At 58.0% G+C, this 13,374-nt stretch overlaps 1 protein-coding gene across 2 annotated transcripts; it reads right to left on the reverse strand.

Moving 5' to 3' along the window:
* Positions 1–547: 547 nt before the first annotated feature.
* Positions 548–7,314, reverse strand: LRRC75B (leucine rich repeat containing 75B). 2 transcript variants are annotated; one of them, XM_030336490.1, is made up of 4 exons: positions 7,117–7,314; positions 4,391–4,519; positions 2,830–2,945; positions 548–1,316 (listed from the first exon to the last, which is right to left on the reverse strand). In XM_030336490.1, the coding sequence occupies exons 1-4, from the start codon at positions 7,291–7,293 to the stop codon at positions 791–793; spliced, it is 948 nt and encodes a 315-aa protein (XP_030192350.1). In that variant the 5' UTR covers positions 7,294–7,314; the 3' UTR covers positions 548–790. The 2 variants fall into 2 exon arrangements, with proteins under 2 accessions (XP_030192350.1, XP_030192351.1); XM_030336491.1 differs by lacking the exon at positions 4,391–4,519.
* Between the last annotated feature and the right edge of the window lie 6,060 nt (positions 7,315–13,374).

Raw genomic sequence — 13,374 nt, forward strand, 5'->3', positions numbered from 1 at the left:
CACGGGCCTCCAGGGCCTGGAGGGAACACACAAGCCCTTTGTCTCTGGTCTAAGGTATCTCCTAACCCCATGGAGTTCCCCACTGACTCAGTACAGGGAGCCTGGGGGGAGGGGGGTTCTAGGGGTGGTGGGCAGCACTTGTCCATCTGTGGGAGATGAACCTTGCCTCCTGTCAGCATAGTCTTGTCCTCAGACCAAGGGGCCCTCCCTGGTGGGGAGGTCAGCATCCTGGGCTCAGGCCCAAGATTGCTGTGGGGCTCCATTCTGAGCTTTGCCCCTCTGTGCCCTCCCAACTGCTCCTCTCCAAGCCCCACCCAGATGTGAAGGCGAGGTCCCTGGAGGCCTCCCCTAACTCCCCAGCCCACAGATGGACCTGACCCCTACACCTTGGTGTCTTCTCAGGGAGTAATACTGGGGTAAGTCAGTGAGAGCTTGGTCCCTCCCTTTCAGGTGTGCAGTGTCCCTGAGTCTTTGGCCACCCTTTCCCCACCCCAGAAGCAAGCTGGCACTCAGTGGCCCTGAGGTCCATGGTGCAGAAAGGCTGAGGCAGAGGGGGGCATCTCTGTTTACTGTGGGATCGGCACAGCAGGTTCTGGGCCCTCCTGCTGAGGGAAGTCTGAGACTCCATCCTGGGCTGACCATCTAGCCTCTAGTGAACCCATTCTCCTTCCATCCCCTTAATCCCAGGCTGAGTATTTACACTGGATTTCTGGGGACCTAGAAGGCCTCCATCATCCCCCATCCCATGTGCCACTGGCAGTCAGGTAGCAGCAGCCAGGGTGGTGGCAGGTCACCTCGTGCAGCAGGCCTGGGGCTCCGACCCTGGCTCGGCAGCTGCAGAGCCCCAGGTGGAGGCAGCAGAGGTGGCCCTGGCCTCACTGCCCTCAGGCTCGAGGTCCAGGCCCTCATAGATGGTGGGGAGTGAGGTGCGCTGGCTCAGCCGCCGGCGTAGGCCGACCAGCAGGGGCTGGGGCAAGGAGGCCACGTCCACATTGTTGCCCAGGTCTACCCAGGCCAGCGCGGGGAACTTGGTGGAGTCCTTGACGGCCTCAGTGAGCTCACGGGCAGTGGCCCTCGTCAGCCTGTTGCCGTTGAGCAGGAGCTGGGTGAGGCGGGGCAGCGTCCAGAGGCTGGGTAGCAGCAGGCGCAGAAGCTCATCGCTGAGCCCCGTGAAACTCAGGTCCAGCACCGTGAGCCCGGCTCCCTGGTTTCCCAGGTAGCGCACAATGTGCTGCACATCCCGCGCCGACAGTGGAATCCCCGACAGGTTCACGGTCTCCCCAGCCAGCTGAGTCACCTGGAGGCTGCTCTTGAGGCTGTGGAAAGGTTGCAGGCAAAGATGGACTGAGCAAGGGTCCATGGCCAAGGCAGGTCCTTACTGGCTGTAGAAAATGACCCATTGGGGCAGCCCTCAGTGGTGGCAGGGCCTGGGCCCTACAATCAGGCCAAGCTGGGATCAAACTGCTACTCTCTACGTGGGTGGCCATGGACAATTCTTGGAACCCCTCTGAGCCTCAGTTTCTCCTTTGGTGACAAGAGGGCCTGGCTGTTGTGAGGAATAAATATACATGTTAAGGTTCCATGAGCTGTTATTATTATAAAAACCTCCTGTGTGCCTGCATCACCACACCTGTTGTACCTACTGTCTCACTTATTTTTATGCCAACCTAATTGAGTAAGAATGATTATCCCATTCTGCAGAGGAGCAAATGATGCTCATAGAGGTGATAGGACTCTTTTTATGCTCGCACACCACTAAGAGGGTACTGGGTCTTCAAATTAAGGTGCTCTGACTCCTGCCCTCACCTTTTTTCCCATGCCTCCTCTAAGGTCAATCCTTAGAGGGGTAAAGATAGACATTCCTATGAGGGTGATAGGGTATCCGGCTGTCCCCCCAGTCTTGAGGGCTAGAGAGGGGACAGGCCCAGGGTAGAAAAAGGGGAGGTGTTGGGAGGTGTGGGGGTGGGCAGGTGGAAGGTGAAGGGCGGTGAAGGGTTCCCTGTGTTCTAAGCTAGAAAAGAAATTTAGAGACTGAGGAGGGTCCTCCACCGCCCCTCGAACCTCCCTCTAGGTCTCTCCTGTCATTTGAACATGGACCACTAGGCAGATGGGTAGTGGGACCACCTTCAGGGCCCTTAACCACCACGGCAGGAAACAACCTCATGGGCCCCGGGCTCATCATGGACCACCAGGCTCAAGGAGGGGAAGGGTGGCAGAGGTGCGGCAGGGAGCAAGCAGGGGAGAGCACCAGCGCTGTGGTTCTAGGTCCCTCGACCTGGATGTCCGCAGCAGGTAACTAGGCTGAGTCTGGCCACAAAATGGTGATGGAGTGACTGGGAAGGGGACCCCATGGCAGAGCAGGCTACTAGGCTCACTGCGGAGGCCTCGGCTTCAGGCTGCCTGGCAAAGGCTTTTCAAAGAGCTGTAGGAACATGAGGGCAGAGTGTGGCCTCAGGCAAGCCATTTGACTCTCCCAACCTCAGTTTCCTTCCCTATAAAATGGGAATCATGACCCAGAATCTGCCTCCCTCACAGCCTGTGTGAGGATTCAGCTGACGCCTGCTACGCCTGCTGGGGTTATCTTGGTCCGGGTATGGTCCAGGCCCTGTGATAGGCCAGGGATTGAGAGGTGAGCGAAAAGCAGGAGGCAGGTCACACAGAGGGTGCAGTTTGGCTTGGGGGCATTCCACAGCTGTGATGCAGACAAGGGTGAGGGGGTCACATGGTGGGGTTTCAGGCACCAGCCTCTTGCTGAGCTGCTTCTCCATGTCAGCCTAGGAAGGGACCCTAAGGGGCCACGAGGCAGGGCTGTGGCTGGGTTCCCCTTACCAGCTCTGGGTCTTCCTCTGGAGCAGGCTGGATCCTCGCTGCCGCTTGGAGTGAGGGGTGAGGTGGTAGATGAGCTGTCGGCAGATCTTGTCCGAGGACTTCCAGAGCTCATAGTCCTGTAAGGAGGCAGTGTTGTCAGGATGAGGCCAAGCCCCTCCCATGCCCCTCTGGGCCTTTGGGATCCAAGTGTGTGCTCCGGCACATGATTCATCATGGATCACTGAGCTGCCCACTAGCCTCCCCCTCCCACCCCCCACCCTGGCTGTGGCCTGGCACAGAGCCAGGGGAGGCTGCCCATTGGGAGCTGGACATGCTGGTCTGAGGCCCACAGTGCCCGGCGGGAGGATGCCTAGACAATGGGGCCTTGTTCCCTGTCCTCATGTCCAAGGCCAGTGTCTCGGGCTATCAGCCGGCTCCCTGCCCACCCTCAGCGCTCCGGGGGGACTCGCCACAGGGGGAGGCAGGACCAGACCCCTCCAGGGAGCCCTGCTCCACTGACGCCACCCCCAGGGAATAGGAACAAGCCAGGTCAGCATGCTCTTCTTCCTCTCACTCTCCAAAACTAGACCGTGCCCATGGGGCCTGGGTCTGGCTGCCAGGGCTGGGAGGGTCAATGTGTTACATCACCACCACCCGGCTCTCTTCTGGTCCTGAGTGGGCCCTCGTAGAGACCTAGCTTGGGGCGGAAAAACAGGGATGCTCTGCTTTCCACAAAGCTGGCACTGAGCACGCTCCACTACCCAGCACATTCTTTATCCTGTCCCTCTGTTAACAGAGCGTACACACAGTGGCAGCAAGCTCTGGCAGTCACTATGATAGCCCTAGGCTAGCCTCAGAATCCTTGGTGATGCCTGCATATAGATGTAGGAGTTCAGAGCTGGCAGGGCCCATAGTGGGCACTCTTGTTTTGCACAGGGATTCACTGGGCCTAAGGGATGGGGGCTGGTGGCTGTGTCAGGAGCGCAGGACCTTCAGTGCTTGTGGCAGGATGTAGAGTGGGGTTGGGAGCAGATGTGGTGGCATGGGAGGAGGGGTGATGGAGGCTGCCGGTGGCAGACGCCAATTCAACATGAGGAAGGATTTGCTTATGGTTCACACTGCTATGGGAAGCAGTGAGCATTCATCCCTAAGTGTATCCATACAGGATGGGGACATGTGGACAGGGGTTCCAGCCTATGGTGGCTCTCTTCTGGCCCCAGGAATGCAGAGGCTTGGAGTTTGATTCCATCAGTGGATTTGTCAGAACATTCTATGTCCCACAGCATCCCCGTAAGACTTCCTGCCTGCGTCCCTGGTCCTGGCACACAGTGCTGCCACTCAGGAAGTAGGCCTACGCAACACACAGCTTTTCAGGTGTAGGAAAGCATAGATCACCTGTGTTCCAGGTGCTTGCCAGCCTAATACACTGAAACTGCCATCAGGTCCCAGAGAGGGACATTGACCTGGTTAAGGCCTCAAAGCAAGCCAGTTGAGGACCGAGGCTCCTAGCCCCCAGCCCTGGGCATTCCTGGCCCCTGTCAGCCACACGGCCCAGCCTGAGGTCCATGCCTACTGGCCTCACCGTCTTGGGGCACTGCAGGTCACGGGCCAGGTTCACGAGCAGGTCATGGGAGATAGGGTCCACCAGATTGAGGAAGGCCACATTCCTATAGAGGATGTCGGTGAGGAGGGTCCCCTCGAGGCCCAGGTCCTGTGAGTGGTGAGGAGAATTGAGTGAGCCAGAAGTTGGGCTCTCCTTTTCCAGGCCCCCATCCAAGCTAGCCTCTCACATCCATTCCCCTCTGTCTGTCTCCTTCCCTGAGGCTTGCTGGAGTCTCTTCCCAGGTAGTGATGACCCAACTGTCCAGGAACACGTGGACCCTTTGGATGGGGAGAGTGCCAGTACATCCAGGGCTTCAGGGAGGTGATAAGTAGGTTCCAAAACCCTTAGACTGGTTCCCTGGAGGCGAAACATGGTACTGTGACACCTACCTCCTCTGGGATTGGGCTTGTCTGGAGGGTTCTTTGGGGGATCCTCTGATGACCCCCAAATGCTGCTGTCCTCCAGCATTCTCTTTGAGCCCTTTGCCTCTTCTACCTATTTCCAAGCTCTCCTGAGTTGTGGCCACAACAAATGTTGGCTGACAGGTCCAGATCCCTTTTGTGGGGATGGACCTCTCTTTCAGCTCAGATGTCCCAAAGGCAGCTTAGATTGGGTGTGTTCATCTCCTGCCCTGAAACTGGCCTTGCCTCATATGACCCAGCTCAGTAAAGGGCGTCACCATCCCCATCTCCCCAGCGCTTGGGCAGGAGCCCAGAACCACCCCACCCTCTTCCCTCACCCCTCTCTGCCGAGCTTTCCCTCCCCACTGCTCAAAGAGGTGCAGGCCTCTCTCCCTAACAGCCTCCTCCTGGGCCCCTTGGCCTCCCAACACCTGTCTAGTCCCACCCTTGAGCTGCCAGAGCCAGATCCATGAACACACACCTAAGCTTGACCCTTAACCCCTTTGGTGGAGACCAAATTCTCTTGACGTTGTATGACATTAGAGACTCATGCACAGCCTGGCATTCCCACCCTCCCCAACCCACCAGCCTCCTTGTCCAGGTTCCACGTCTCCCATCTCTCATAGAGACCTCACCATTGGGCCCCTGGTCTACCCATGCATTCCTGCCTTTAGTCCTTGGGCTTCTCTTCTTGTTATTCCCATAGGCCTGGTGAGTCCCTGAACATCTTTTCAGAGCAACCATACTGACAAGCCGATGGGGCAGGCATAGCCAGGAGGGGCCTTCAGACCCCTGGGCCCTCCTCAAGCCAGAGGGACAGGTTCTGTGCACAAGCCCCCTGTGCACAGGATTCTAGGCCACGTGGGAATGCCATGACTGCAGAGTCCCTGTGGATTATGGGGCAGACCCCTGGGCCAGGAATCCTGACCTGAGACACAAGGGGGCAATTTAGCTGGTTTCCCAGGTTAAAAAAAAAAAAAAAAAAATGTCCTGCTGGTGCTTTAGGGTCCAGATGCCATCCCAAAGATCTGTGCCTCTGGATGGTCTAGCTGATTTGGTGCTGCTTTGCTGTTTGCATTTTAAACATCGTTCAAGTCACAAATGCCAGCTAGGGAGGACCTAGAAGAGAGGGCTAGCTGGTAAGCCTGGGCTGACCCAGACAGGGCCCCAGACTACAGCCACAGCCCGCCTTCTGCTGGTCTGGACAGCTCCTCTTAAAGGGCCAGCCCCACCTTTCCAGCCCACTGGGCCCAGAGAAAGGAAACCCAGTGCAGCAGGAGTGAGGCTGGGAGACTAGAAGCTTCTGTCATGACTGTCCCCTAACTTGCTCTGTGGCTCTAGGCTCACCACTGTTCTCCAAGCCTCAGTTTCCCATCTCTAATCATCCACCCGCAGGCCAAACACCTGCATGGCTAATTTCAGATTGCAGTACAGGGCAGCTGCGGTGGCAGTTGCTGCGGGAAATGGGGATGTGGCCAGAGAGGGAAGTGGTTTGCCCAGTGGTGATGCTGGGACCAGAACCCACTTCTCCTAGGGCACCCCAGGCTGGCTCAGGTACCCGGTGTGTGTGGGACCAGGGGTGCCCACGCCCAGCTCTCACCCTGTCCAGATGTGGTGTTGTGATGCACAGATGCCAGGTGTATGTACTCAATGAGTGTGAGCTGCCTGTTAGGATGGGTGATGTGAGTTGTAGCTCTGTCTGGGCTGCCATAGTGTCATGGTGAGGTTGCACGGCTGACCAGCTGGGCTACCAGTTCCCAGGTCCTCTCTCCAGGGTCCTATGCAGTGCCTTCCCCCCGCCCCCGCCCCCACCATGGAGGAGCCGGGAGCTGCCCTCTTCCCATTCATTGCCCCTCAGTACAAGATGTCGTCCCCCTCCCACCATCCCCTTGCCACTCCTTTCCTGCCAAGGCACGAATCTGTGTTCTTAGCTCCGGGCTTGGGGGCACCCTCAACACACACACAACTGAACTCTCAAACCCCAGAAAGGTGGACACCGTCGCGGCCCTCTCTTCCACGCTCACACCACCCCACCCCACCCCACCCCCGGAGCCTCACTCGTCCTCACTCTAGCCGATTGCTTTCCCTCCCTCGCCCTCTCGCCCAGACAGGACTCCCAGCCTCCTCAGCCAGTCGTATGCTCCCCTCGGAACCCTCCCGGCCCGTGCGCCCGTCCGGGGCCAGCCCTGCCTCACGTGCCCGGGGCCAACTCCGCAGCACCTCCCGGCCCCTTCCAGGCCCGCAGCCTGCAGCTCTGGCCCCTCCCCGGCCTCCAGCCCCGGGCCGACCCGCTCCTTCTCTCGCCTGGCGCAGGAGGCGCAGCAGCTGCCGCGCGCGCTCGGGCCGCCGCTCGCGGAGCGTGGACTGGATCTCGCGGAGCCAGCGCACCCGGCGCTCATAGGGCGCGGGCCCGCACCCCGCCGCCGCCCCGGCTTCCGAGGCCGCCTCGGGTCCGGTCCGCCGGCCCAGCCGCGCCCCCATGGCCGCTGCGCTGCCGGCGCGGAGCGGGAGGCAGTCCGGTAGTCGGCGCCCCGCCTCCGGCCCCAACCCCCCGCCCCGCCCCGCCCGGCCCGGGCTGCATTGGGTGGGGAGCGCAGGGTCCGAGGTTGCGCGCCCGGGCGGGGCCGCAGCGGAGGAGGAGGGCGGGGTTGCTGCTGGGGCCCCCAGAGCTCCCAAACTCTCGGTTTGGGAGGTCTGGCCCGTGGAGTCCCGGGCCCGCGCTAGACCGAGCTCTGTCGTCTGGGCCTGGAGTCGTTTGGGGAGGCACTGAGCAGGGGCCGGGCAAGGTGGCGCTTGGCTAGTGGCCTCCATGCTGACTGTGGAGCAGTTGCTTTGGTGGTGCAGAGCACTGGACTCCGAGTCGGGGAGGGGTGTGTGTGGGGCGGGGCGGGGGGGGGGGTGGAATTCCCTTACCAGCCTTAGGCAGTGCCATCACCTGCCTCCTGGAATTTCCCAGCCATTGGACAATCGTAGTATCTGACCTGTCCACCTGTGTAGACATTCCTGCATTGACAAATATTTACTGCCCCTCCCTGCCTAACTGGGGGAGGCCTGGGCAGGCTGGGTGAAGCAGGCTGGGCTCCCTTTGGCCCAGGCCTAGGAGACAAACAGGATGAAGAATCCTGGTTAAACCCCTAAACCTAGCTCTGGGCAGGCTGGAAGCAGGCCAGCTGTATCTGCCCCAGGCTTCAGTCTTCCAGCTTGACAGGGACGGGGAGGCAGTGTGAGGAGGGGAAGCCCTGGCTCCTGCATGGATCAGGTTTGGGCTAGGGACCCACCCAGCTCTAGGGGCCTACTTGGGGGCCTGCTGCCTCCTGGAGGCTCCCCTCCCAGCTCTGGGCCCTCATGCTCCCTGGGTAGGGGACATTTGGAGCAGGAGGGCTCTAGACACCCAATTCCCACAGCAGAGTGTGTGTCCAGCCTGTGAGGACAGTGTGCCTGGGCACAGGTTCAGGAGGGGTGAGCACAGACGGGGTGTGCGTGGGGTGAGGGGTGGCCATCTGAGGGCACATGGTAAGTGAAGGTAGAGTCAGACTTCTCTTTTGGGTTAACTATTGCCCCCCAGGAGTGTGTTTGGGGACAGGGTGCTGGGATCTGTGGTCCCCTGAAGCTGAACCCCTGATACAGGACAGAGGACAACTTAGTATCCTTGTCACTTGATCATTCACTGAACCCCAACCCCTGTTGCTGCCTGCTTGGGCTCCCCCATTGGGACTGGTCCTGGGGCTTTTCTATCCTGGGCTCCCTTCTCCTCTGCCATCTGCCAGCTGGACCCAGCAGCCTCCACTACTCCCCCTCTGTAGCCAGTATTGTCCTGGGGCCACCTTGGCACCACAGGTTTCCTCCCTGGCAAACCTGCATGACCATTTGGCCTGCCTCCCTCCAGAGCCCAGGCGCTTTCGCTGACCTGACGTGGTGGTGTTGGGGCCAGAGATTTAAGCAGCAGCCTCATTGCTCCAGGGACCTCTCAGACCCCTTGTCCAGACTGGCAGCCTGGTAAGAACCCCCTCCCTCTCCTCATATACACTCGGGGCTGGAGCCAGAGCTGGGATGTCTCCCAAATCCTGACCTTATCCTTCCAGAGGCTGAGCCAGGCCTGGACATTGTCCCCTCAAACATGAGAAGGCCGAGCCAGGGCAGGGGTATGGGGCAGGGGAGAGAGAGGGCTGAGTTTGGTTGTCACAGAGGGGGCAACCCAGGCAATGGCACAGGAGGGTGCCCAGAGTTAGAGTCCTGTGGAAAGCAGAGAACTGCCCCTCAGCCCCACCCCTCATGTCCCACCCCACCCTCTGTGTTCTTGGCTGAGAGATTCCTGGAGGACATTTTCCCAGAAAAAGAGGGAGGTGGTGACTGGACCTGGATCCCTAGATGGGCCTCCCTCTGCCTCCTGTGGGGGTGGTTAGGTTGAGTTGGCTCTTAGGGAGTGTTTCTGGCCTAACCCGATTCGGGCAGGAGGCCCCAGAGACAGAGTTCTGCCCTCAGGAGAGGGGGGCATCATTCCCCCTTACTGGCCTCCATGTATATTTAAGTAAAGGCTGCTGGCCTCTCTCCGTGGAGTTGTCTTGGACAGTAGGCCTGTATTTGTGGAGACCCCATTGAGTGGGTGGGTAGGGGGGTGCTATGATGTTGCCCTCTCAGCACCTAGGGCTGATATGGAGCTTCAGTGACTTGTATGGGCTCCCTGGACAGCCAGTGAGGTGGGAAGTTGGGGAGCCAGAGAGTCAGGTGGGAGGGACACAGCTGAACCCCAGGCCCTGCTGGTGGCATTCTGGGCCCTAAGTGGGGCTTGCCAAGAGACAAGTAGCGGTGACAGTCACACCTTTGGCTTCCCAAGCTCTTGGCCACCCCATGTGGTGGCCCAGCTGGAGTGACAAGGAACCAAGGTCCAGTGACCCAGTGGGAAGGGAGAAGGGCTGTGGCTGGAACTGAACCTGCCCCACCTTTAGGGCTCTTCTCTATCCACCCAGTGGGGTAGTCCAAGACCAGATACTGGCAAGGTTCATGGTACCTCAGCAGGTAGCCAGGTGACAGTGAGCCTCTTGGCAGCCACTCCAAAGAAGGATGCAGGATGGTTTTGGAACTCACTAGGAGGAAAGAAGCAGACACTCAATGGAAACAATGTCTTCTGGAGCTGGCTCTACAGGGCTGTGTTGTAAGCTTGTGTCAGGGCCAGGGATCCCTATGGGGGGGGCATGGGTATAGGCTCAGGACCAATGAAAGATTGATTGATTGATATGTAGAGAGAGTGGGGGAGGGGCAGAGAGAGAGAGAGAGAGAGAGAGAGAGAGAGGGAGAGGGAGGGAGGGAGAGAGAGAATCCCAAGCAGGCTCTGCACTGTCAGCACAGAGCCTAGTGTGGGGCTGGAACTCACGAACCGAGAGATCATGACCTGAGCTGAAATCAAGCATTGGACCCTCAACTGGCTGAGCCACCAGGTGCCCCTCATCTCAGAACTGATTAGAATCCCCTGGACCTGTCCCTTTTTGGGTGTACAAATTAGGTAAAGTAGGTAGCTGTATTCGTTTTCTGTGGCTGTTATAACAAATTATTATAAACTTGGTGACTTAAAACAACAAATTTATTCTCTCATAGTTCTGGAGACTGAAAGCTGGAAATCAAGGCATTGGCAGGGCTCTCTGAAGGCTCTAACGATGGCAGTTGCTGGCATCCAAGGCATTCCTTGCCTTCTAGCTATAGCCCTCCAACCTGGGTCTCCATTGTCACCTGGCCTTCTTACCTGTGTCTGTGTGTCTCTCTTCACATGGCCTTCTTATAAGAACACTGGTTATTGGATTTGAGGCCCACGCTAATGACATCTACAAAGACTCTATTCCCAGATAAGGTCACATTCAGAGGTCCCGGTGGATATGAATTGGGGGGGGGGGTGCTATTCAACTCACTACAGTAGGTTCTACAACCGTATTTCCTCATCTGTAACACAGGGAAAATAGGGTGCCCGTCCGGCATCTTATTGTAGGATTAGACACAACAAAGCAAAAGTCCAGCATACAGCAGTGTTTTTACAAACTGATTTTCCGTGGCTTTATACGGAATCCACTCAGCCACCCACAGCCTTCATTGGTCAATTCAGTGCTGACTTTTGGGCCCTGTGGATACTGCAGAGACTAAGACACAGGAAGTCAATCTAACAGCTACTCCACAGATGTGGGGAACCTTGATGGGGGCTGCAGGGCACTACAGGAGCTGACCAGGAGGAGGGGGAGGGCTTCCGGAAGAGGTTGCTTTGAGGTTGGGGTCTGAAGGAAGAGTGCCAGCTTGAAGTCTCAGCAGGGAGCATAGGGTGAACTTTACAGAGGAAGGGGTGGGGCCCTAGCAAGACTGGAATTTATCTGGAGGGCAAAGGGGGCCTTTAAAGGGTTTCTAGTGAGAGGATGTGCTCAGATTTGTATGCTCAGCACTGGGGCTACCTTAGGGAAACAGTGGAGGGGCTGCGGACCCTGAGGAGGAGTTGCCAGGTGAGGGGAGCTGGGGTCAGGAGCAGCCAGGAGAGGATGTGGAGGGGAGGCCGCTACACTGGGGGACCAGTGAGTTTGGGAAGGAGGCTCTGGGGCTAGGCAGGCTAAGCTAATGTGGTTGGTGGAGGTATGGGGACAGTTGTTACTTAGTTCAGGTTTAGGCAGGCATGTTGACCTGAGGCATCTAAAACATCAGCCCATAAAATGTTGCAAGCAGGACTCTGAGAGCAAAGGAGTTCAGCTTGAAGTGGTGCAGGAGACCCAGAAATGAGATGGCAGGGGGTGGGGGCTCTGAGAAGCCAGGATGGAGGGCTAGCAGAGCATGCGGGGCTGTTGAGGGGGGGGGGGCGGGAAGCACTGGGTGTTTTTTGGCATTAGGGGAACCACAAGTCCACTCACCCCCCATGGAGGGTTGGGAGTAGGGGCTGGGGGTGGAGAGGCGTGTGGACAGGCAGGTTCCAGCCAGCAACTCCCCTCAGAGGGAGACAAGACCAGGCCATACCCTGGGGTGGGGGCTGGGGCGTGGATGGCTCAGCCTTTCTCCTCCACCCCTTGGAGCTCCCAGACACTGCAGATAATTACGAGGTGATATGGTAAATGCTACCTGCTCAGGGTGCCGTGGGCAGAGAGGGCAGGGCAAGCAGGAGGGGGGCATTTATGACCTCTTAGCCCTGAGCTGCTCATCAGGCAAGGACAGAGGCTGCTGCCGGCCTGGGCGTGGGAACCATGGAGATAGCGGGCGCTGACAATAGCCTGTGCACAGCCATTTCAGTGAATCCACCCAACAATTATTTTAATGATTCCTGCTTTCCAGATAGAAAGCTGAGGGCAGGAAGAGGAGACCCTGGGCCATGAGTGGCAGGGGTCAAATTTGAACCTAGGAACTCTTGAGCCCATGCTTTTGGCTGTGCTGCTACCCTGCTTCTGGGTTTGGGAGTTGGACTTGGTCCACCAGGTGCCAGACTAGCCCTGCAGCCAGACATTCTCAGGCGTTAAGGAGCTGACATCTCTGAAGGACCACACGCTGGCAGTGCTCCAGCCTTCTTCCACACATCAAAGGTAGGTGCTGCAACGGCAAACGCCTCAGATGGTGCTGGGGGCTGGCAGCCAGGCTCTGGGGGCACAGGGTCTCTGCCTCTCTGCTACCCCTGGACAGCACCAGTCTCTTCACCGAGCTAGAGTCTTCCTTCCATCCTGGCAGTGTGGTCTGTGTGGCTCAGGGAGGCTGTGGCCAGGTAGCCACAGGGTCTGAGGTGGCCCTTGCTCCTCTGCTTGTGGCCTCAGACGGTGGGCAGGAAGTGAGGCAAGCCCACCTTAAAGCATGCCAACTCTCACAACTGCAGAAGGCATTCCAAGAAGGCAAATTGGGCTTGACATTGGGAAGAACTTGCCAACCAACCACAGTCTTGCTGTCTTTAAAGGTAGTGAGGTCCCTGTCAAGGCAAGTATGCAAGCCAACCTTTTTGGGGTGTTGGAGACAGGAGATCAGAGACCAAACATTTGAGATTCTGTGATCCTAAAGTTGATTAAGATGCTATGATGTTTGGCATCAAAGTCACTTGTATTTAGCCAGTTTACCAAATGTGTCCTTGGTGCAGATACCAGGGGACACAAAATGCCTGTTGTAATATCAGGTTTCCTGGCTCCCAGTGGGCCCTGAGATCCTGTCCCAGCAGTTCTGGAGGACAGGTCAGGCACTGCTGCATCTGGACCTGCCTTCCTGGCTCACTCAGTGTGAGGCTCCTGACTGCATTTTGGGATGTTGTGTCTCTACCAGCTGTGGCCCACCCGGGGCAGGAGGTTCACCTGGCACTTCCTGAGGCTCAGGCAGAGCCTCTTCCAGGATGTGACAGCAGGGTGGGGCATGATGGAGGCTGCAATGAGGTACTACTTGCAGGAAGTGGTTTGCAAGGCCTTCCCCATGTCATGGGTCACTGTCCTACCTAATGGCTTTGGGCAAGTCCCTTCCTCTCTCACGTCATGGTTTCCTTTGACTACCCTTCTTCCTCCACCAATGCCTTGTTTTCCCAGACACAGAGCTGGGGCAAACCAGAGTCTGTCAGAACAGGAAGGACCTTGGAGGCCA

The sequence above is a fragment of the Lynx canadensis genome, chromosome D3, assembly GCF_007474595.2.
Source record: "Lynx canadensis isolate LIC74 chromosome D3, mLynCan4.pri.v2, whole genome shotgun sequence".
NCBI lineage: Eukaryota > Metazoa > Chordata > Mammalia > Carnivora > Felidae > Lynx > Lynx canadensis.